This window comes from Vanessa atalanta, chromosome 15, assembly GCF_905147765.1.
Source record: "Vanessa atalanta chromosome 15, ilVanAtal1.2, whole genome shotgun sequence".
NCBI lineage: Eukaryota > Metazoa > Arthropoda > Insecta > Lepidoptera > Nymphalidae > Vanessa > Vanessa atalanta.
Window position 1 is genome coordinate 9,322,184 of NC_061885.1, and position 24,810 is coordinate 9,346,993.

Below are 24,810 nucleotides of genomic sequence, written 5' to 3' on the forward strand. Positions count from 1 at the left end.
ATGCTACTTAGATACTTCAAAATATAGTACAATTACATTGGTTTTGCTTAAAGTACAGTATCAATCAACACAGTTTCAGAAATATAATAATAACTACGTCTTAATTTACATACATATCTAAAAAAACTATCATTAAGTTATTTATGAAACATGTTAACTTAGTACTACGATGATATAATGTTTGCAGACGTTAATCTCTCTTCGAGAAAGAGGGAGAGGCTTAATTGATTATATTAATTAATATACTTAACTATTATATCAACTGAATACAAAGGTTATTAATATTAATGTTATCATTTCTGAAACTTTTCTTAGTTTAGTATGTATTTTCAATTACGAATGTTAGTTAGTAGAAAATGTTATTCAAGAAATTTTAATGGTTAATAATTTAACGAAAATCTATCTTATTATTACTTGCACGTCTCTAAATATTTATACATTTAACTAAGAATTATTCTCGCTCTAATAACGTTCACCGCCATGGTGTAGACATTGCAAAAGTATATTCCTCAACAAAGTTTTGTCTCGGAAAATGTCTAGAAGAACATTAACTTGAATCGAGTTTGAGCGGGGATCGTTTTCCACTGGCTGCACTTCTTATTGTCTCTTGACTTCCATATTTTATTTCACATTTTGGATTCGTAGTGAGAGGAAGGCATTGTTTACGAATAGCGTCAAATTTTAACAGCTTTTCTTGCACTAGAAACGGTTGTCTCAAACATTGAATTCTTTGGTGAATTACATGTTTATTCGTCGTGGTGAAAATGGTGAAATTTTGGTGGATGTTCATATTGTTCGCGAAAACGGCTTCGGCTAGTGAGAATGAGTTGCCGGGATCGGAATCTGAGAAAAGTAAGTACCCTACTAACGAAGTTTTTTTAACAAATCAAACAGAATTAACAAACTCAAAGTTTGATTTCAGATATCTCATTGTTGTCTCAAACCGACATTTGTCATTCATTATTTTTATTACGTACCATAAGACTTGAACAAACAGTCGGGCGGGTAAAAATTTGAATTGTAAATAAATATTATCGTGGTAACTTGCTTATACCTAACTGGGTATTCAGCTTAAAATTATTATTATATTTCACTTTAACCCTGAAAAGAAATAGGTGCAGTAAATTTGACCTAAGCTACCTCCACTGCTACTATTAATATTACGTAACTGTTCAAACTAGAGATTTAAAAAATACCCACATTATTTAAAGACAATTTAAATTCCTTCTCACGCTTTCCATTTCCAAATTAGTTTCTTGATTCACATGATTTAAAAAAAAAAGAATAATATTTAAGTATTTTATAATAATTCTTAGGCGCATAAAAATGTTGTCATTAAAAAAAAGTTTTGCTTTATCGATAGTAATTATGTTCCTACCTAATTAATATCAACGATTATTTTAGAATATGTTAGTTCAAATTAACTATGTCATGGTCTTGAGCACGAGACAATGGAAGTGAAATGGTCTATAGCTATGGAAAATAATTGCGACTAAACTTTCCTTTTTAGTTCTCTTATCATAATTTGTAGATACTTGATGTTGTTGTTTTTTTTATGCCATTCTTCGTGGGAATACGACAAATTTCTTTTATACATATATATATATATATAAAGTATTTATTGAATATTTTTAGCTGTCTCGTTGATCCAGCGGCTACTTTATTAGACCAAAAGGGCTTTTATATGAAATAGATTATAGAAGAGTTAAGCAATTGGCAGTGTTACATTTGTCAAACGTCCGAAAGCAAATCAAGTCGTTGGTGATATTTCTCTCAACAGAGCAGAAAGAAAAAAAATGCAACCATTTGCACTAATATCTCCTCCACTCATCGTCACCATGGCTGAAATTGGCTTCGAAGGAGATTTATTCAAAAAGTCAAGTCAAAGTCAAAAATAGACGATAATGCGAAAGAATCCATAACTTTTTTAAATTTAAAAGATCGTACGGTTTACAGCCCTGCGAATCCTGCAATTAATCAAACCCATTCAATTAATTTAATTCAAGTCTAAGTTGAGATATGCCTTAGGTGGGACCCTAAGTCGTGTTAGCCCAGGGCCCCCTAAAGTTACGATCCGGCCCTGACATTAATATTTTTAAAGATTACTGTGAAATTACTGTTGTATCAGAGATTTTCAAAATAATTCGAAAATAAAATTTTGATTAATATACTGCGACGCATATATACGCCTGTTATTCAAAGATATAAAATGAATCTTCTACGTAACTATGGCTAAACTATGGCATTATCCATACATGGCTGATGGTATATAAAATATCGATGGGTACTTATTATATTTACTGACTAAAGTATATATTTGTTTTGTTACTTCGTTAATTTACTAGTTTTTTTTTTAACTTATAATAACTAAGATATAACTTATAGTATAGTACAAATATTTTAGGAACACATAAGTTTAGCTAGTTAGCACGAGTAATAATTATCTATTAAATCATTTTAATGAAGATCTTAGAGTAGATCTAAATAATATAAACGTATTTAGGAAAATTCAAATAAATTTATATATAAATGATATATCTGTTTCTGTCCAAGAATACACACAGAATAAAAAAACGGAAATGAAAACGAACTACTGACTATAATTTTATAAGAATACTTATAGATTCGCTTTTGTTAGCACAATACCTGCCATCTAATAAATTTCATAAAATTTGTTCTTTTTAAGGTTCGAGATTTCTGCCTTTATTCGAAATGAAGCGCTACGATAGACCGATCGGTCCAAGTCTTCCGCCCTTAACCTCTGTACCTGTAAGTGGAGATAGATGCTCAGCACGTCTGGAAACGGCTTTAGACCAGTTGAAGCGAAGAAAAAGAAACCAACCGAAGAACTTGGATACCCCACATGTAATATTACTTATTTAATTAGCTACCAGTGTTATTTTAAAAACATCTGAAATATATATAAATCTACAATAAAATACCTAAAACTAATAACTTTTGTTCTGACTAAATATTTTTTTTTTATTAATACACGATAAACGCATAATGACTATTTAGATTTCTCGTCTAATTCATATTTATTTTTCATTTAGAAATATTATAATAAAAGGTGCGTGGACTTATGTACTAAATGTTTAAATTTCTAAGAGGGTAATCGAAAAATTAAGAATTCAAATTTTAATATAAAATAAACATTGTAAAATATTATAAGGTGTGTATTTAGAGTTGACTTGCATTAATTAAATTTAATTGGAGGGTGAGCGAGCAATTTCATCGTGTAGTTTAATGTCATTCTTTGCGCGAGTATCATAAAAGTGCACCCTCATCAATTTCTCATAATGCACCTTAAGAAGTATAACTTCATATAAAATATCATATATCTAGACATTCATTACTCTGGACACTATGTTTGAAGCGTGAATTATCTTTGTTCACATGAATATGCGGTATTAAATCGTAACACACAAAACATTATAGATAATGGTAAAATGTATAAAGTTTGATTCCGCCATTCCTTCATACTTTTCCAGGCTTAGGACTGGCTACATTGAAAAAAAAAAAACATTTTATCATTTCAATGTAGGCGTATTTAAAAAGGGAATCAGATGATCTATTATGATTAGGTACATGAATGAATTCTTATGATTGTATAAATTTATTAAAATATTTTAAGAAGAATGCCAATGTTTAGAAATTCAGTCGCCTTCGGCTAATATTACCCAACAAAAACAACACAATTCAAAAAATGATTCGTGAAAGCATCTGAGTCGATTTTTATAAATTGATCGAATGGTCTAGTAACCTTATTTACAAGTTCAACGTTTTTTTCTGAGTGACGTGGTTCTATATTATAATAAGTATACATTTTTTTATCACGGAAGTAATAATGGCATATTGCCAGCTTTACATACATTTTTATCCGCAATATTTTTCTGAGATTTTGCCAAATGCTTTTCTGCAATTCCTTGAAAATCGCACAGCTTTGATAACTCTAAAGATTTTGTAAAGTCAAAGAACGAAAGATGTTAGTTTTAATATTTCAAGAATATTAATAATCTAAGAATAATAAATATTTTTGCTATAAATTTCTAGCTTTTATTCATAATTAATATTTATTATTATTCAATGGTAATAGATATTATTATTGTTACAGAGTCAGAGCATAGATCTGAATGGATACAGTTTATACCAAACGATGAGGAGTGCGCCAATTGATATGTACGTTACGAGGATGCGCGTGCGACTACCGCAAAACAGTAATTGGGTTCGTGTTGAAAAATGTTATTTTGACCCAAGGAATATATCCTTAGATACGATGCTATTGTTTCACGATATAACAATAAGCGGTAACGTCGACTTATACGAAGCAAGCGATCTTGATCGAACAATACCACCGAGTAGGCGATTGAGAAGGAATTATGCCGATTCTCAATATGACCAATATTCAGGATATTCTAAAATAAGAGACGAACGAGGTTGTAATATGATACTGAGACTGAGAAAAGCTGGAATCGGATTCCATACAAGACCATTAAATCAACAACCAGGCAAATTTAATGTTAAAACTGATTCAGAGTTCGTTGAACCTGGATTTATAAGTGTATACGCATACGGCTGCGAGAAGTATATAAATAGAAACTCTATTAAGAACAAGGATAACCTCCCTTTAAAACGCAAAAGAAGGTCGGACGAGTTTAATTTCGATCCGCTTTTAGAGGAGTCTGTACCCGAACAGAAAAATTTAGACGGCAGATCGAATAATTGGGATATAGTGTATGAACCCAGTAACACAAGACTTAGTTATGAAAGGAGTAAGCTTTTCAGACCTGAGGATGATTTAGATGAAGTGGAAGATATATCACGTGAAATGGAGGATATATTCACTAAGGGCATAAGAACTCTCTTAACAACATATATGAAAAAGGAATTACAGCCAGCTATAAAAGATACATTGATGAGAAATATGGGATACGTAATATCTTATGGTTAACCACTGAAATAAAACGTAGAAACTTATATACGTAATGATATAATAGGATATAAGTCTTTATTGGTCTTAATAAAATATATTGTAAATATAATGTTATTTACTTGTCTTTTTATTATTAATAACACCTTTCAATGATTGACTGCCTAACAAATTGGTTTCTGATGTCGAAAGCAAAATAACCATAGTCCATTCCACGAGTCAAACTCCTAGGGAACAAAATACTAGCACCTCTATTGTCGATGCGGGCGGCTAAAGTTAAGTGAGACGAATCGGACATGTAAGACAAGCCTTAGGATTATTTGACAAATGTAGATCAAGTGTGTTAACCAATGAGTGCACACAACCTTAGAAGCTCATGGAATCTTCATGGAATGGAAAATATGAGCAAATGGCCATAAAAAAATAAGGCCTCAATATCTACATTTAACAAAAACATATATATATATATATTGTCCATCCATGTCTATGATAGGAAAGTTTTGAAACTGATACAGAGTGCAAAAATACTCACATAAGAAGAATTGTAATAAAGTCAATTTTAATTTTTTTTATCATTTTTCAATCAATAAGTAATCAAACTATCAAAGAAGTTATTTAAATTATATATTTTAATTCATAAATTAAAATCAAATAATATTAAAATTAATTTATATAATAAAAATAAATATTTGTGTAAATTATATATAATTTATTTGTATAATAAATATATACTGTGATAATAAATACTTACTACATCTACACATTTAGAACATCAACAGTGATTATGATTTGTACAAATCACTTGTATTAAATATAATGTAATATCAATTGTAAAAAAAAAACAGATGCATGGTTTTATATGTAGGTAAGCAATTAAATTTTCAAGCCATGTTTTTATTTAATTTTTAAATTTATTTGACCTCAAAATTTTAACTTCATGTACATCAAATATATTTAGAGACAGCCAGTCGTTTTTTGAAAATGTAATAAAAAACTCAAAAATGTATTTAATGTCAAATTCAAAAAATATCATTCAAATAGCAACAGACTGTTTTTCTTTTGGCACAAAATGTGGTTTAATAGACAGACCTTTTTGGCCTTGATTTATAAAAACACTTTGGTACATCTTATATTTATATTTATTTTATTAAACTGCTAGACTAATAATAAATAACATTTTTACATACCTATTTATTCAGGTTTGTATTCTTTAAGATGAAATGTTTTATTTCATCATATACAGCAAAGTGTAAAGCAGAAACTATTACAGCCTTCAACAAGCTAGGTCCGTATCCTTTATACAGAGCTAAGAAACCCTCATCGGAAATAGTCAATTTTATACAATGTATAGTTCCATTACAGTACATTTGCTTACCGAAAAACTTTCTATACTGTTGAAAACCTTGTATTTGAAGTCTTTTCTTAATAACATCAAAGGGATATATTGCTGTTTTGGACACAACACCAGCAATTCCTCCAGCCAATAAATTCCCTATAATAGATGATTCAATGACTGAAGCGATGTTTGATCTTCTTTGAAAGTAATCTATTTTATTTAAAATATTCTCAGTAAATAGTTTATATACAAAAAATTGAATGCCCGCATGTGGTGCAATTTGAGCTAGAGTTGGAACTATACCTTTGTATAATGCACTAGAACCCTCTTTGCTAATAATATTAATGAAGGCATTTAAAAAACCTCGATATGCTTTATTAGTCTTCTCTTCTGCTATTAAACGCGTTCTCACAGTGTCAAATGGATATGATAGAACTGTGGCCACAGATGCAGCAATTGCTCCATTAGAAAAATTCACCCAATGTTTGTGTGTGTCGAAGAACTGCGGGTTGGTTTGTTTACATATTTGAGTAAGTTTTTCATATGACGAAAATTGAATAGTACCATACGACACTGATAGAAGTTGTGCTGCAATATGACCGCTCCATAATGTCGTTACACCTTCTTCTTTAATAATGGAACATACGGCCTGAAATATTGAACTATATTTTGATCCTTTTTTAATTGGTTCTAGTTGCAATTGAAACCTGATCTTAAGGACATCGAGTGGCTGAGCGATTGCTCTTGTCACCGCACCGGCAATACCTCCAGCTACTGCACTTTGAGTTAAGGTTACATTAGATTCAATGTTTTTACTTAAATTAACCATTTTATTTGATTTAGATTATAATATCATCTTTGAAATACAGTCCTACGACCTATAAAGTACATACAAAGTTACAAACAGCTGTAGGCTGTCACCACGCTGTCACTGTCATCGATAACATATGATGACAGTCCGTTGCGAAATTTCATACATTATATTATTGCAAATTTTGGGCAAATATTGCTCGGTAAAACGTAAAAATCAATCTAGAGTAATTGATGGAGCAATCTACAGTAATTTCTGTAAAATGTAGCAATTGTTTTGACAATATTGCTTCCAATTATTTCCATATATTCCATATTGCTCAATATCGTCGAGCTAAATTTCCCAATTGAATTGAAAATTTGCCAGTGTAAATACACCCAAAGGCCTATAAGTAATTCGTCTTTCATCGGTTTCTTGCTTAACGTGGTTATAATCAAATATACGAAACAATTCGTTTATACAAACGATTTTTACATTCTTGTATTTTATTTATGACCCAACCTCGATTCGGCATTCGACGCCTATATTCTAATATCTATCTCGATGCACTTCGAGATTTCTTGATATTTTATGTCGCTAACTAGTAAAATAAAATAGGATACAGTCCGTTAATGGTCTTCGCTAGATATGGATTGGTAAGCTTATTCGATCACGCTTTATAGTACAGATGGGTGGGTAGTGGGTACTGTTAACTACGAGGTGCTTGCTAAGAGGATAGAGCGAATTTATATAGATGCATCGTAGATATCGAGTATTAGAAAAGAACAATTGGGAGATTGAATTAATATTTTGAATAAATCAATAATAATCAAAGGTCAACCACTTCTATATCACGTACAAATTAGTGAAAGGTAACATATGTTGAGATATATTATCTGCTGTCCAATCCGATACTATATAATTAACGTATTGTCTGATATTTTAGTTACTCCACCATGAATTTAAGCTTTGATTTTCAATAATACAGAGTTTCATGTTTAAACGAATGACAATGATCCCATAAATATAAGGTGAATAAATGAATAAAAAAAGGTACTAAGTCGGCTAAATTAATGACTTATTTCAAGATTCAATGTAAAAATAATATTCTTTTAGAAAATACAGTTTATATTCATTAAAAGTATATTATTAATGCATTTATTTTAATTACATTTTGAACTTTTAAATATCTGTTGATATTGTAAATAATTTTATAATCTGTGGTTGTTGCTTAACAAATTAACATTTTCAGAGCTCTCAGTTCAGTCAACAATTTAACAGTGTGGATTCAATATACCTAAATTAGCTTAGCATTATTATTTTTGATAGGATGTGATTTGTTTTATACAAACAAAAGTGTAAATTTTATAGCACATTTCTTAATAACAATATAAACAATGTCTACTTCACTGGAAAACCTTGAAACTCAACTCGAGATGTTCATCGAAAATGTTCGACAGATTCGTATCATCGTAAGCGATTTCCAACCTCAGGGCCAGAGTGTATTAAATCAGAAAATGTAAGTACAGCTCTTTAATACCACTGATAACCATAATGTCACCACGACAAACGTATAAAAATTTGGAATATTAATATTTCTCTTAGCTTCTCTCAGAAATATTAATTATAAAAGCAGGATTAGTTAGGATATTTTTAATTTACGTAAATTAAATATTTTTATCGTTAAACGTATCTTGTTCTATGATCTTAAAACCTAATTAGTACAAAAGTTGCAACTTACATCTTCACATTGTAATTAAATAATTGAAATCATTATTTCGTAAAGCAATGTTAACATTTGCAAGATTCACAAACAAAATCATGAAAATGTTTTTATTTTGTTCCCAAATGTTTTACAGTCAATCATTGGTAACGGGTCTTCAAGAAGTTGATAAATTGAAGGCACAAGTACATGATATTCTTGTTCCTACAGAAGTATTTGAGTAAGTATCTATTAAGTTTTTAATAACATTTTTTTTTTAATATTAGTACTGTGGTTACTTATATTACTTTACTTAAGGTCTACAAGGTGTACATTCATACATTTATAATATAAATGGATCAATTTTAAATAACATTTATTAAAAACACTTGATATGTATTATGGATTTATCTGTATCAACTTTGGATTACACATTCTTGTTTCATCCAGTGTATGAAGTAGTAGTATGTCTATCAAATGCGTAAATAAAACCTACAACTGTTCCTTACATTAAGCATATTCAACCAAAACACATCTAAATTTAATATATATTATGTGATTACTTAATTATTTTATTTCATTTGTTTAATTATGATGTTCTTTTCAGCTACATTGATCAAGGCCGTAATCCTCAATTATACACAAAAGATTGCATAGATAAAGCCCTTGCGAAAAATGAGGAAGTAAGAGGAAAAATTGATTCATACAAGAGATTTAAAAGTCACTTACTCTCTGAACTTTCTAAAACATTTCCTAATGAAATTGCTAAATATAAAGCCATAAGAGGTGGCGAATAGTATAAGACATTTATGTTTAGAATTAGGGATAATATTGTAATTATGACCTAACACTTAATCTCTGAATTTTCTTCATGAAATTTCTAAATTTAAAGTTTTGGTGAATAATATAATACCTTTATTAACTTTAGAATTAGAAGTAATTCTGTAATGATTACTACTAAAACCATTGTGCTTTTGTAACATGTATTCAAACTATGTATTTAAATCATATCAATATAGGTACTTTATAAAAACAATATGTCAAAACAAATTAAATGAAGTAAATTTTGTTAAATAATTTATATGATAATCAAATAAAGCACCTTCATTATTATGAATATTTAGGCTAATTGGTGTAACAAAAAATTAGAACTTAAGATAAATAAATAGTCTCCATTGAAAGCATTTGTTTTATTGAAAAAAAAAGAAATTATAAAAATTCAAACAAAGAATAGAAAAAACGACTGGGCACATACAAGATAGTATACAGATAATAATTATATTATTGATAAACATTAATGAGAATAGTATATAAAAAAAAACACTTTTAAAAGAAAAAGTGTTTGCAGTTTTATTGAAATTAAAAATAATTGGAAAAATAAGATTAGAAATAATTTGTAGTAAATAATTTAGTGTGTATAAAATATGAATTGAAAATGTGACTGACATTTTATTAATTTACATATAACAATAAAATACATTAGAGAGTCTTAGCAATAAAATATTTAAAATTTTCAAAATAACAATAACATATTGTAAAATTATATTAAGTACTTTGTTGATTTACTTAGTTTTTAAGTGCTTAATAAATTTAATATGAGCTTGGTAATTATTTTAATTATGAATTATTTATATATTAATTTTAGCGATTCTCTTAACATTTACACTTCTAAGCAATGATCATTAATTGGGAAAGAATTCAATTTTTCGGTTGTTATTTGATTGACTACGGCGGTAACCTCATGACTGATTTCATGATCATGGTCACCCTTACCACTGTCATCTGACATAGACGTTTCATCAGGGTTACGAATTTCGATTGTTTCCGCGTCACTGTCACAGTAAATATCAAATACTGTTTGCACATCGCTCGAGATGTTCCACATATGATAAAATTCTTTCTTAACAGGTTCAACTAATTGTTGTTTGCTTGTGATGTATACATAATTCCAATGATCGAAAGACCGGTCGTTTCCCCAATTCAAAGTTCCCGTCATCAGAATGTTGTCATCTACTAGGCAGAATTTGTGTTGCATCGTAAATATAGATTGCGTTACTTTACATTTGATTTCAGCCCCTTAAAACATTATAAACTTCTTATTAATTGAATTATTGTGTAAAACAAAATCTAAGGTATAATACAATCAAGGTGATAGCTGCAAGAAAAAATGAAATAAGTAAAACAATAATTCTACTAAATAAAAAAAAAATTAACATACCAGCTTCTATGAGTTCTTTGATGAAAAATTCAGTCGATTCATTGTACCCTGATCGATCTATAACAATTCGAACCTTGACATGTTTCGATTTGATTAGAGTTACCAAACGCGCTTGTATTGCAGGATTGTGTATGCCCGGCATGCAAACATTTACGCTGTGTTTCGCACTTTCTATAAAACTGACTAACTTGTCGAAGTAATTGTAAGCATTGAATTGTAATTTACAGAACACCATCACTTCATTTATTTCAGTGGTTCTACTTTTATAATATAATGCAGCTGCAGATACAGCACATGTTAAGAATACTGCAGCAGCTGAAGACAGCAGACGCGGAGTTAATCTCATTTTAAGTTATTTGAAACATTAAAAACAGATTTTTTTGGCTTACACTACGATGGATTTTTAGTTAGAAATAAAATGAAGAAATGAAAATATAGCGCTGGTTTAATCACATTATTAGGAACAGATTTGAAGTAGATCTACCCACATTATAGTTTTATTTATTACTTAATAAAAAAGATTTCAGATCACACAAAATATTATTAGCAATAATAATAACTACTACTAAATAATAAATATAGTAGTAATGTAAACGCAGACATGCTGTTTAAAGTTGAAGTGATATTGTATTAAAAATTGATTATTTAGAAATGCATACCGTCTACGCTAAAGGTGTAGTGCTTTTAGTATTTATTAAATATAATGTATTTCCGAACGTACAAAAAAAATGTTTCAAAATCAACATGGCCGCATGGCGGGAATATTGACAATATGAGATATGACATTTAAAAGTTAAAACTGGTTTGTTTTTGTGATGAACCATCTTAAATTGAACACAAGTATATTAGGAATTAGTATAGTTAGATTAAAATATGTGTAATTAATGATAGAAATAAATTTAAAATAATTAATTAAAACCTTAATGTCTGTTATATTAAGAATTATGAGGTAATATAAAATTTTACGAAACACGATATGGGTATTACAGGTTTAATACCTTTTCTTGAAAAGGCTTCAAGGAAAACTAATGTTAGTGAATTTAGTGGCTCCACGGTTGCTATAGACACCTACTGTTGGCTTCATAAAGGTGCTTTCGCATGTGCTGAGAAGCTAGTTCGTGGAGAAGAAACTGATGTGTGAGTACATTAAGAACGGTAATAAAACGAATTGTTCATTGATGAAAAGAAATATATAACAAATTTGTTATATGAACTATTACAAAATACTCTTTCAGATACGTAAAATATTGTTTAAAATATGTGACAATGCTGCTCTCAAAGAATATCAAACCAATTTTGGTATTTGACGGACGACATCTGCCTGCTAAAGCTATGACCGAATCGAAAAGAAGAGAGTAAGTATTTGTACTTATATAGATGAAAAAAACATGTAATCAATAAAATAAATCTAAATACATATTGTTAATCATTCAGTGTCTTTTTTTTAAGATTTTTTTTAATAATTTTTAGGTCTCGACATACATCTAAGAAAAGAGCAGCGGAGTTGTTGAGCTTAGGCAAGGTAAAATATATAAAATTCAATTCAGATATGTTTCTTAATATGTGTATTCATTTTTATTTAATTCTATATGTTCATTAATAACAACAATTTAATATTAATTTATTACTTCCTCTTTGCATTATTCAACATAGAGTTTAATGGAATAAATAAATAATTGTCTATTTGTGTAAAGTTTAGTGAGCAGTCTTAATCATGTAATATTTTATGGTAAATGTTGCATTGTTAGCTGAAATATTTTATGACGGATTAAAAATTCTAATATGGCTTCATAAAACCTTCTTCCTATAATAGAAACAAGTAAATAATAAAATGAAAAATAAATAAAAAAGAGTTTATTTTATAGTACATATAAATTTAATATAACAAATTTAATTTAGAGTAACTTAAATGTTACTTAGACTAATATACAATTATAACATAATATTTAAGACGTATGAAAGACTTACATAGATAAAAATCTTATATAGATGAAAAAAAAACTAACAGACATAATATTAATAATTATAATTCCAGATTGAAGAAGCAAGGTCCTTTATTAGACGAAGTGTAGACATCACTCATTCAATGGCATTAGCTTTAATAAAGGAGTGCAGAAAACGAAATGTTGACTGCATAGTTGCACCTTATGAAGCAGACGCACAACTAGCCTACCTCAATGTTAATAATTTTGCACAGTTGGTTATTACTGAAGACTCTGACTTGATATTGTTTGGATGCACAAAGGTTGGTTAAAATTTCTTTCTAATTATTACTAATATTTAAAAAAAGAAAGTGTATTGCTTATTATCTGCAGCCTTTTCAGTTAGCCCAATAAAAACTATTCTTTTATTAGATGTGATTTGATCCCAGGTCAGCACACATGTACTCATTGGGTTTTTCAGTCAGGATTATGACCATCAGAAATATTAACCTTTCCTTATAACACTAATGTACCACTAAACTTGGGACGTAAGATATGTCCCAAGTCGCTCCTGTAGTTATACTGGCCCACTTTTCGTTTGTTTAAATAACATATTCTCTGATCAAATTGTGCTGATTGCATCAGCTGCATATGGGATGTGAGAGGTGGTTACTTTTATATACCATCACCAATGGTTGATTCTAGCGAAAGTTTTTTTTTTAATATGCTTGTCCACTTTTATTTACACCCCATAGTGCTTTAACACCCTTCAAACCAGAACAAAACACTACTAATTATAGTTGCTTGGCAATAGAATTTGTAATTTGTAATGAATGGGTGGAACCAACCCAGACAGACTTGGGCAAGACCTTACCACAAAGTCATTAACAGTAGCAACTTCAAATTTTGCAGTATTTACACTCCCTTGCCACAGAAGAAATATAACAAATAATTAAACCATTGTTAATGCCAAAAGCTCACTCCAGGAGCATCAGATTTTGTTTACTTTGTATTGATAGAGTGCATCTTTTGTGTAGTTAATCATGGCTCAAATTGCTTATACATGACATAACCATCATTGGTTTTTGTTTGAGTTCCTAATCTCAATTTATATTACAGGTATTATTTAAAATGGATCTCGATGGAATGGGTACACTAGTAGAAACAGCTAAACTACCTCTTGTTATGAAATGTCCCATTGAACATTACACATTTGATAAATTCAGACAGATGTGCATAATGTCAGGTTGTGATTACCTCGCTTCCTTGCCAGGTATTGGATTAGCGAAAGCGAGGCAGTTTGTGACGACCACTCAAGATTCGAACTTTGCTAATGTAAGTATCCCATGTATATATTTAGATTAACCTAGGAAGAAAATCTTTTGCTCTCTCCACGTTTCAAAGTCAAAATCTTTATAAAATATATGTATGCATTATCCTTACCTATTAATTTTTAAAAATTAATCACTATATTGTTCATTATTTGAATGACAGAAGGATAAATAGGAAAATACTTTAGTTATAGTTACAAACAATTCTTATATTTTTAATGTTTTTTTTTCAGGCTCTGAAAAAGTTACCGAGTTTCTTTAACAGGTCTAACTTAACAGTATCAGATGAGTATAGAGAGAATTTTTTAAAAGCAGAAGCCACTTTTAAGCATCAGTACGTTTACGATCCAATTGAAAGAAAAATGGTGAGGCTAACGGAAACTGATGATGAAGGTAGGTAATTATATTTGCTGTTAAATATTTGCTACCTATATAACAAAGATAGCTTGTATCAAGTAACTCTGCCAGTCTGCAACCAGGTGACTAGATGGCGCATTTTCACTATGCATCATACATCGATCAGTCATGTAAAAACTGTTAACAATATTAGTGTTACTAATAATATAGGTCAAAAATAAAATGTTTCATGCTTGAGCGTTTGTTAAGGGATGTTTGTGCATAAATTGTGATTAAGTATGAATTAGAAATTTTCTTACATTATATTCTTAAACATTACGAGTATGTATTTGTAAATTGCAGATGTAGAGACGGCTTTATGTGGAAACGCGGGTGAACTTCTGGAGCCTGAAATTGCCTTTCAATTAGCTTTAGGAAATCTAGAACCATTTACTTTAAAGAAGTTAGATGACTGGCATCCTGATCATTGCAATATTAATGTGGTGAGTAGCTACTGCATATTAATTAAATTTTATTTGCTGAAAAGCTGTGAAATAAGTTCTAAACCTTGCCTTTAGAGGTATTTAAAAATTGCACATCATCTATTGTAAGTTGGTGGTCTATGTCAGAAACCTCGCCAAATATCATTGTATAACTTTGTCAATCAATTTAACTATTAGCAAACATGTAACAAAAACTTACAAAAACAAGTATTATTTTTTTATATAAGAATAGTTTAATAGTTATTTCTGTAGAACATTATTAGAAATATTCTTAGTTGTTTAGTTGTACATATAACAAATAATGACTTTATTCTTTAGAACAGCTCAGAATATCCCCATTTCATCCCTCATTTGATTTTTTTTAAATTACAGAATGAAAATATTAAAACAAATAGCTGGAAAGATAAGGGTGTATCTAATCATCCAAGTATATGGAATAAGATATTTAGAGAGTACTTAAGCAATCCTAGTCCATGGGCCAAGAAGGTGAAGAAACAGGAACTCATCACATCCACTCACACCAGGGCTCGGAAGAAAGTTGTCACATTGGTGAACAAATATGTACCGGAGACGCAGGATCAGAGGTTCTTATTATCTCTCTATCTTATTAACCTTGTTTTTACTATATTTAAAACTGATACAATATATGTTTTTTAATTTTTACAGTTTATCAATAGAGACATTAAGCAGTATGTACTGTGTGGAACCGGCATCAAAAAAGCAGAAAATTGACTTTGATAATCCAACACAATACTCTGATATTGACAGCCAAAATGAACACAATATAGCCTCTATTGAAGATGACACAGACGAAAATCTGAGTAAAAAATCACCAATATTAGAAAACAAAAGAAGATCTTTCAAAAAATGTCTCAGAAGCAATAGTTACTCTGTTTTAAAGAAATTGAGTCACTTCCCAAGAACAGTTATTGATCAGAATGTAATAGAGAGTAAATTTTTTAATTCAAATGAAGATCAATCTTGTGAACAAAGCAATAAAAGTGATATTTGTGTAATTGAAGAATCTCCAGAGAAATGTATTAATCCATTAAAAACCACATCAGATGATGAAGAAGTAATAGAATGTTCTGAAAGATCAGACTCTTTACTAGGAAGTATTCAAAACTCCCTTAGTCCTGTAAAATCCGAAAAGAGTCCTATTTTGGAACCAAGTCCGAAATCAAGGAATCCCTTTAAGTTAAAGACAGACACACAGATGTCTACAGATACAGGGTTTAGTGAGTCGGTGGTAGAAGATTCACAAGGACTGGATTCAAATGTTATACTAGATTCTCAGGTTTGGAAATTATATATATACTACTACAACATATTAGTTGTCAACCTTTCAAAATTGGTTGGTCTATATTTTATATAATTTTTATTTTTTTAAGGGTTTTATTTTTTTATTGCAGCATTTTCTGGTATAGTTGTTATTACCTATATAGTTAAGCTATTTTTCAATTCTCATTACAAAAAAAGACATTTTTTAGTATAGATTAATATTACAAATAATTATTTTATTACTTTCAGATGTCTCTCGAATGTTCTCCTACTAAAGCCGTATCTCCGCCTTCTCTAGTAAAGTTTAGGAGTAATAGTTTTAAAAGATCGACCTGTCGAGGTCCGATAATCAAGAAAACACCGCTTCCGAGCAATCAACCGACGTTGTTGAGCATGTTTGGTTTTCAGAAAAAGTAAGTAATAAACTTTATTATTAATGAATTTGTGTTATCGAAAATATTTAACCTGATTTCGCTTCGACAGAAGGACAGTTTTTACCATGTGCAAGTTAATTAAACTCATAGATTAAAGAATTCGATAAAAGCTTATAAAAAATTAAATGTATTTGAATAAGTTTTGGTATGTCACATTAGCATTTGAAAAATGGAAAATTAAATCTTATATTGTTTAATTTTCAGAAGCTCTTTCTAGTAGCTAAAGAAAGCTGATCTTTGATAATTATTAAATTGTTTTTATCTAAACCAGCTTACTTTCATATTCTTTCGTTAAGCAATAGCACCATACTCATACTGTATAACTCTTTGTAGTAATCCTTCTTCTGACAGAAATTCGGCCTTATGACAAATTTCATAAACAAGCGAGCCAGTCTATTTTCGAATACAATTCATGAATAAAAATCTATTATATTTTGCTTTGCCTTCACTTTCATAATCTTACACAATTGGAAAGAGAACAGATGCAAAAACAATGCTTTTACAAGCCGTCAGAGACAAATCCTGGGCTGCTATTGGACCTCTGTATATGTATACAGCCAGTAATAGTGCTAGCTATTTCAACAAGATTGACCCAAACACTTATGTAAATAAAAATATATTCATTGTGGCTGACACAAACAATATTTCATAGGCATTAGTTCAGCATATCTGTTGAATGTTAGTAGTGAAATCCATTATATTATTTATAAAATTTTTTCAGACCTACATTGAAGAGATGAAGGCTTAAATCAAGATCATGACATTTATTTTATATAGAAAAGTTGTTCGTTTTAAGTTTGACATTTATTGTTGCCACTTCTAAAAAGTACTATGTGTTTATGATATACTCTGTTAATGTACCTGTACTAATTTTAAATGAATCTGTCGATATTTTATTTATATAAAATTCATTTTCTAAACATATTTGTAATAACAGTGTTGCCAACTGCGCGATATAAGTAATAAGCATACATAGAATGGTTGTCAATATTTTGGCAATCTTATGGGTGGTTTTTGTTTAGTGTCTATGACAGCAGCTATGGATAGACGTAGAAATAGAGACCACTTGTAAATTACTATATATGATATACACACAATAAAACATTTGGCTTCATAGTTTTATAAATATATAGATAAATACATAAAACCTCATTACTTTAGTCCTTGATTTATTTTTATTAGTGACGAATTTGCTTTAATACGATCTGTTGTTATTTTTTGCCTAGCGAACAATAAAAAAAATAGCCAAATAGCTTTAATATTTTGAAAATAAAGCATTACTTGATTGTAGAAGAAGGTGTTGTCTTACCTTTGAAATTTTTCATCCTACCTTTGAAATTAAACACGATCTTGAAGCGGCCGTAGATGTTAAGAATTTCTTTATAAGTTAAACAAATTATCAATTGCATTTAAGATGTGTAGACAAGCTTTTACAGTTGCATTGAATGTTAATGTTTTTATCATTAATTTGTAATTATGTTGATTTAATTTAATTATTGTTATTTAATAAATGATTCTCTGACCTTTGTTTCATTGTGTTATATTTAAAACGAAATAAAAAAAAAACATCCTTAGAATTGAATTTTGAAAGAGTCAATAAAAAAAATTGTAATTTCATATTGCACAATGCGTTAGGTACACTGGTATTTCCGAGCAGTTGTATGGCGGCTAAAAATGGTTAGTCGCTGGCTTATACACGGATGTGCTTTTAATTTTTAATTATAAAATGACTAAGAAAAATGTTAAAGTTATATGAGAATGTTAAGAAGCGTATCTTATCAGCTGCTACTTCTCGAAGAAACAAATCAAAGTAAAATTGAAAGTAACTTAAAATCAATCTATTAATTTTATATTTTTAATCTACTGGCATCACTGGCATCAAAAGGACTCAAATTTCAGCTTAATCGGTTGAATGAAAAACTGGTTTATTGGACAATTCACTTATTTTTTCCATATTAAAGGTTCATGCACTGACGGATGACAATGTTGTGAATATGTCTAGAACAGCCTAGTTATCAAATTGCCCCTGTGCAATGGTCTCCCTAGTTTCCGGGTTAGCCATACCGTATACTACTCTTAAGTATGATAAAAATATATAATTTAAATCTTGCGCAGATGGCTTTTCTTTTGAAGACGGCTGCCGAGGTTGGTCACCGATAGGACATCATTATCCAATGTCTGTTAAGCTTTTGAAGAACTTTTACTACTAACTAGTTCTAATGTTAACTTTGTGTCAGTAAACTTAATTTATTAAAAAATAAAATTAAAAAAGTAAAATTTATTTTAAAGTATTATTGGATTTAATACTAGTGGTTTTTATAGAAGACGGAATTTACTGTACTGTCTAAGGATTGTGAGTTATGTTATTTTCTGAATAAAAATATAGAAGGAAGATGTTCAGATTTATTTTCGTAATATAACAGCAATTAGCCGATAAAAACAATCGAATTGTACTCGAGGGATCTCGAAACGAGAAGATATGCCAGAATTTGTACTTTCATAAATCGAACCCATATTAAAAATGCCATATGAATTTAGTGCTGTATTTCTATAATTTCATTTATTATATACCTATACAATTATATTAGAAATTGCAATTTTATATATCATGTCGATGTGTCGGGCAACGACATAGTTTTCATGCGGTTACTGCTCTTATCGTGCTCCGCGCTAAAGATAAACCTCAACGATACTCTTTCTTTCTGATACTTTTATCATCACTGACTGCCATGGCCGTTTTAGCTCTTATAGAACTTTTTGGAATTATGATGACGGCAATAAACCCGATGTTTGATATGCTAGATTACTGGAAATAGAAACATTTGAGTAAATAAACAAACGTCATCAAAATCCGTTCACAATCGCGTGTTTTTTTTAAAAAAAAGCGAAACATATTAAGTATTATTTAAAGAAAATACAATTTTAACATTAGGAGTTAATTGATTTAATACAATATTTTAGAGATAGATGGGTCGTGAATATGCTCTACTAGTTGTGCTTAACGGTTTCACTCGTGTTAAATTTGTACTGTACTTACCTTATTAATTACAGACTTACACGTGTAAATGTACATGTCTACAGTTTGGTTGACATTTATGGTTATTACTTCGCTCCTTACAGTCGTAGCTAATGTGAATCTGGTCTTCCAAAGTAAATATAACGCAAAAGTAATTAAAATTCAGACCAGTAGTTCCTAGAATTATATTGCTTTATAACTTACATAAAGTGTGAAAATAAATATAAACTTAGCTTCTTAAATAATATGATACTGTAAAATATCGATACAATTTCCTTCGAAAGTTGAATATATAAGCATTTATATGTGGACCGAAAACTTATTGCGAGCTGAGAGAGTGAAAAACTTAAAACGTTGATAATAATTAAATATTTCGTGTTCGACCGCAATAAAACTTTCGAACTATCACGGTTTCAAAATGAACGAAATAATAAGCATTGATTAAAATGTTGCTTTTCTCTCACCCCTTTTATTCGCCCACTTGTTTTTACACAACCATATAATTAATGAGAATAAATTATGCATTACTTAATGCGATTAATCCTCTTGTATAGAGTAGTTTTACAACAGAAACGTTTTATAATATATTTATGTTAGTTTTTGTGCCTGTCTGGGCTTCACAGATTCAAATTCATCAGATATTATAATACTTAACAAGAGTGTAAACTGCTAATGAATAGGTAAATACTTAGTATTCGTTACATTAATCTGAGTTTGGTTTTTGATAGCGCTAATAAACAAGCCACAGGCTTAGCTTTCATTTTATTAAAAAATTTATTAATAATATAATGAATATTCTTCCTTGCATCTTAAAGTCAGCGAGTAAATGATATTCGGGAATAGGAGTAAGACTGATTATTATTTATTATTAATTGATAATACCTATAGTTGAAAGCTCTAATGTTATATAAATTTTCAGATATTTAGGCCTTCTGTTTATGTCTAACTTGAAGCTACCGTCCGTAAGAACCGTCAATGTCTTGCCGTTTGCGTCAACTAAACTACGAAATAGGCATGTCTAATCAAAATAGAATGCGGTTATCGCGTGGCTCATCTTCCTTAAAGTTTAATGTCAAGACACACTGATTGATGTTATCAACAACATGTTATAAAACATCAAAATTTGTTTCAATTGAAATATAAATTTTAATACATCTCGTTTATGACTAATGATTATTATTTATTGATTCAATTGTGAATATAACCTCTATTGTTTGTTTGGTCTATGTTCTCCCGTGAGCCTCACAACCATAATAAAACCTATTTAAAATTAATCTGATAAAGAAACGTCACAATTATAATTCCTTTTTTAACGAGGGTCACACATTTCTTTTGATATTAGACCATATTTATAGAGTGTCGGAAACGTGTTTTACACAATCTAAATATAGATTGTTTTGATAACTTCATTCTCAATTATAATGAGATTCATATCCTTTGTAGATCGTCGGTAACCTTATGAATAGAAGGGTTAATTTATTACTCAATCTAACCTTTTAATGTACGTACTCTGTTATCTAATAATTTATCAAAAAATCGACTTACGACAACTTTGCGCATTTCAGGATTTTGAAACGGAGATTAAATTGTTAAGGTAAAGTTTAATTAAAATTTTATATATCACAAATAGAATAAAAGAAAAAAATAGGTAATATTTTCATACTTTTCGCCGTTATGAAATTATATTTATCTATTAATCTATCTATCTATCTATTATTATGTAACCAGGATACTGATAATACTTCTTTGGATTACTAGTATAGGCTTTCATCTCACATAGCGGCAGCTCTGGGGTTACCAGAAGTGGATTTATATATATTTTTGAACACGTATCACACTTATATTTAATAAATAAGTAAGTACAGCTGTCTATAATATCATCGGGACTGGCTTAGCCGCTGTCTTAGAGGTGTAGCAGAGGACTAAGAGGTAGCATATGATCCACGTAAAGGTTTGTTTAAAGGTGTTTAAATAATAGTCAATAAAATTAAAATATAATCTATGGTGTCATCAGAAAAACCAAGCAATACGCTATTTCTTTTCAATTATTACGTCAAATTTCATAAAAAAAAAGATTAGGGTATAAAAATATTTGATTTGTTTATTTTTCATCTACGTATTTAATAAATAAGTCGTTTTTTTAAAACCTACGAACATTGAATACCTTTTTGTATCATTTGTTCTATTTTTATTTTGTATTCGTTAATTAGTTTCATTAATATTCAACCGAACTGAAATTAAACCGTTCACGAATTAATGTTGCCATTGTTGAGTACTCGGATTAATTTGAATATTTTCCACTTAGCGTATAATTAAAATTTCTCTCGCTATAACGACTCTCGATGAAATTTAGCGCTCGCTGTATGACACTGGAATTAGACAAACGTTCACGATGCGGTGTGATTTATCAAAACCATTCTTGAAGTTAAAAACGTAGTTATTTCGTGTGCATTTATTTTAAAATAAACTGAAATAATTTGTTTTGGTCTAATGTAATAATTTCAACTGTGGCGTAAATTGCTGGAGGTGCAATTTTACAGATAAATAAACATGTCCTGTGTATTTATAAATATATATCGCATTTATTATTATATAGATAATAATAAAAAAAAAATCATTTTTCTTAGCTTTTTCTACAACAAAAAACAAGACATTTAAAAAAAAGAAACTGTTGTTGACGTAGCTATATTGTATATAGTAGGTACTTAGAGTCATTCGGGTCAAGTGTGCGCACATTGGTAGTTAAGGGCTCACTACATGTAAAATAAAGGAGTTTATTGTATATCTATTAGTTTCATTTTAAGATTAAAAACTAATAATATAAAGTACACTTTACTTTTTCAAGAAATTGCATTAAATTGCATCCGCGATGATTATTCATTGTAAAAAAAAAAACGAATCTCGTTTCTCGCCTAGACCTCAGGGACCTCTAACACTACCAACCAAAACAAATTTTCAAATCGTGTTATCTCTCTGTTGGATATTGAATCTTTGGTCAATCATTGGTAAGATTCAACTCATTGGTTAAACATAGTTTTAATTTAACGTGAAGTTTATGCGTCAACTATTTCTACTTACATCGAAATTATACCACGCTCTCCGCGTCCAGTTAAATAACGCGTTCAGAATGCTGATCCGGTTGCTTCGCTTAATTAGCGCATCAGGAATGTTTCCTGCAGCTAATGCTGACTGTTTATACGCAATAATGAGAAAAATATGCGTTTCGCAGGGTGCGGACTAGCTCTAGTACAATTCTGAACATGTTCGCTTGCAGACTAAATCGTATAGCTATAGACCGCTACTGTAAAGTTTCGGTTCGACCACTATATTGTATACTGAAGTATTTACTCTAATTTTTATTGTTCTATTTTTTTAAAACTTATATAGTTAGTAATATAGTTTTAAAAATATATCGTTGTTGTTACATTGGCAGCCTGTAAATTTCCCACTGCTGGATGGGAGCATATTCCACCACGCTGCTCCAATGCGGGTTGGTGGAATCCACATGTGCCAGAATTTCGTTGAAATTAGACACATGCAGGTTTCCTCACGATGTTTTCCTTCACCGCCGAGCATGAGATGTATACAAATTAAGCACATGAAAATCTTAAATAAATTATGATATAAATTTAACAAACATTAAACAGATTTATATTAATTATATTTTTTTAATGAATAGGAAGTATACCTCCTTTTATTTATTAATATCCCTAGTTACCCCCGGCAATTAACCTTATAAAATGTCCTGTGAGTGGGGATGATAGTCCTGAGCTTCGCTATGATTATATTTACAATAGAGAGCTTAAAAACGCAACTCGCCATTTGTTCTCAAGTGAAACCTTCACACTATTGTATGATAAAACGCTGAAATTGCGTCAATTATATTATTACCAGAATATAGCGTCAGTGTTTCTAATTCAGATATTTTTAATAGGTTAAAGAGGACATCCCTACGAGGCTCTGCTAGCAATATAGACGGCGACAGACCAAAACACCTTGTGATTTATTTAGTTCGAGATTTTGTGAATGTCTTAGCCGTAGACGTTCGTAGCAGCAGCCGTAGCCGTAACCGTAGCAGTACATATTCGTAATAAAACGTTGTTACTTCTGTAATTGTATTAGTCTGTTTCAAGAATAAAGACGGAAGCTGCCGCGTTATTGGAATCAAGACATATATATTGTTAGGCATGTAAATGAGCATGTGGACTGTTACATACATTTAAATATATTCTATCCTAAGCAAACATTTTAAACCGATAAATGAATTTTTAAAAAGAGAAGAAAAATCTCTAAACTTAAATTGTAACGCTGCCTGGTAATAAAATATACAGGCACAAAAAAAACTAAATGATCTAAATAATTAAGATACAACATATCTGTGGAGGAAAAATTTTAACAATAAAAAACAGATGATTCAGAAATACAGTACGAGTACATATTTGTATAAAACTTATAGAGGCGTTTTGCTTGACATTTAATCAATCGTATAAAATAGGAATTCAATAGTGGATGTTATATCTGTTTGAATAAAGTGCGTGTGTTTATGTTCAGATAAGTGACTTAAATTAGAACAGAACGTAAACATAATCGAGTCGATTAAAATAATAATAGAACGCAGCGGCTACCATACCTGAGCCTCAGATATTACCTAAACGAACTCATTTACAAGGACAATATTGTTTATTATAAACGAAGCCATTAATCTTTCTCCCTTCCCCACCAAATGAATTGTGCCACTTAATAAAGATCTTCGTCACCCCACAGGGAGTCGGGTCTTAACTAATAAATAATTAATGCTCCACCAAGTATTCGGTTATTTCATTGTTTAAAGATTTTAAAATAAACATCCTTTGATATCTATCTTTAATTAAAAGCAAACGGTTTAAAGAGTCGCTGTTATAATTATATTCGGTGGATAGTTGGTGGTGTTTAACAAAATATATAGAGAAGATACGTAAGTAGAGATATTAGTAAGTAAAAGTTAAAGTAAAATTACTCGTAGAGATTTTAT

The 24,810-nt window shown here is 29.8% G+C and overlaps 5 protein-coding genes across 5 annotated transcripts; 3 read left to right on the plus strand and 2 right to left on the minus strand.

Annotated features, from left to right (window-relative positions):
• Nucleotides 1-528: 528 nt before the first annotated feature.
• LOC125069408 lies at nt 529-4,951 on the plus strand. Its single transcript, XM_047678898.1, has 3 exons — nt 529-852; nt 2,687-2,865; nt 4,115-4,951. The coding sequence occupies exons 1-3, from the start codon at nt 765-767 to the stop codon at nt 4,949-4,951; spliced, it is 1,104 nt and encodes a 367-aa protein (XP_047534854.1). The 5' UTR covers nt 529-764.
• A 936-nt stretch (nt 4,952-5,887) lies between these two features.
• On the minus strand, nt 5,888-7,169 carry LOC125069351 (mitochondrial thiamine pyrophosphate carrier-like). Its single transcript, XM_047678818.1, has one exon. The coding sequence runs from the start codon at nt 7,093-7,095 to the stop codon at nt 6,118-6,120; it is 978 nt and encodes a 325-aa protein (XP_047534774.1). The 5' UTR covers nt 7,096-7,169; the 3' UTR covers nt 5,888-6,117.
• A 1,139-nt stretch (nt 7,170-8,308) lies between these two features.
• LOC125069327 (mediator of RNA polymerase II transcription subunit 10) lies at nt 8,309-9,955 on the plus strand. Its single transcript, XM_047678786.1, has 3 exons — nt 8,309-8,575; nt 8,916-8,999; nt 9,366-9,955. The coding sequence occupies exons 1-3, from the start codon at nt 8,454-8,456 to the stop codon at nt 9,553-9,555; spliced, it is 396 nt and encodes a 131-aa protein (XP_047534742.1). The 5' UTR covers nt 8,309-8,453; the 3' UTR covers nt 9,556-9,955.
• Nucleotides 9,956-10,284: 329 nt separating this feature from the next.
• Nucleotides 10,285-11,450, minus strand: LOC125069407 (mitochondrial cardiolipin hydrolase-like). Its single transcript, XM_047678897.1, has 2 exons — nt 10,977-11,450; nt 10,285-10,834 (listed from the first exon to the last, which is right to left on the minus strand). The coding sequence occupies exons 1-2, from the start codon at nt 11,320-11,322 to the stop codon at nt 10,419-10,421; spliced, it is 762 nt and encodes a 253-aa protein (XP_047534853.1). The 5' UTR covers nt 11,323-11,450; the 3' UTR covers nt 10,285-10,418.
• A 312-nt stretch (nt 11,451-11,762) lies between these two features.
• Nucleotides 11,763-18,300, plus strand: LOC125069283 (exonuclease 1). Its single transcript, XM_047678719.1, has 11 exons — nt 11,763-12,113; nt 12,212-12,331; nt 12,447-12,498; nt 13,012-13,221; nt 14,018-14,233; nt 14,463-14,622; nt 14,929-15,068; nt 15,441-15,652; nt 15,735-16,365; nt 16,599-16,762; nt 17,505-18,300. The coding sequence occupies exons 1-11, from the start codon at nt 11,953-11,955 to the stop codon at nt 17,521-17,523; spliced, it is 2,085 nt and encodes a 694-aa protein (XP_047534675.1). The 5' UTR covers nt 11,763-11,952; the 3' UTR covers nt 17,524-18,300.
• Nucleotides 18,301-24,810: the final 6,510 nt, after the last annotated feature.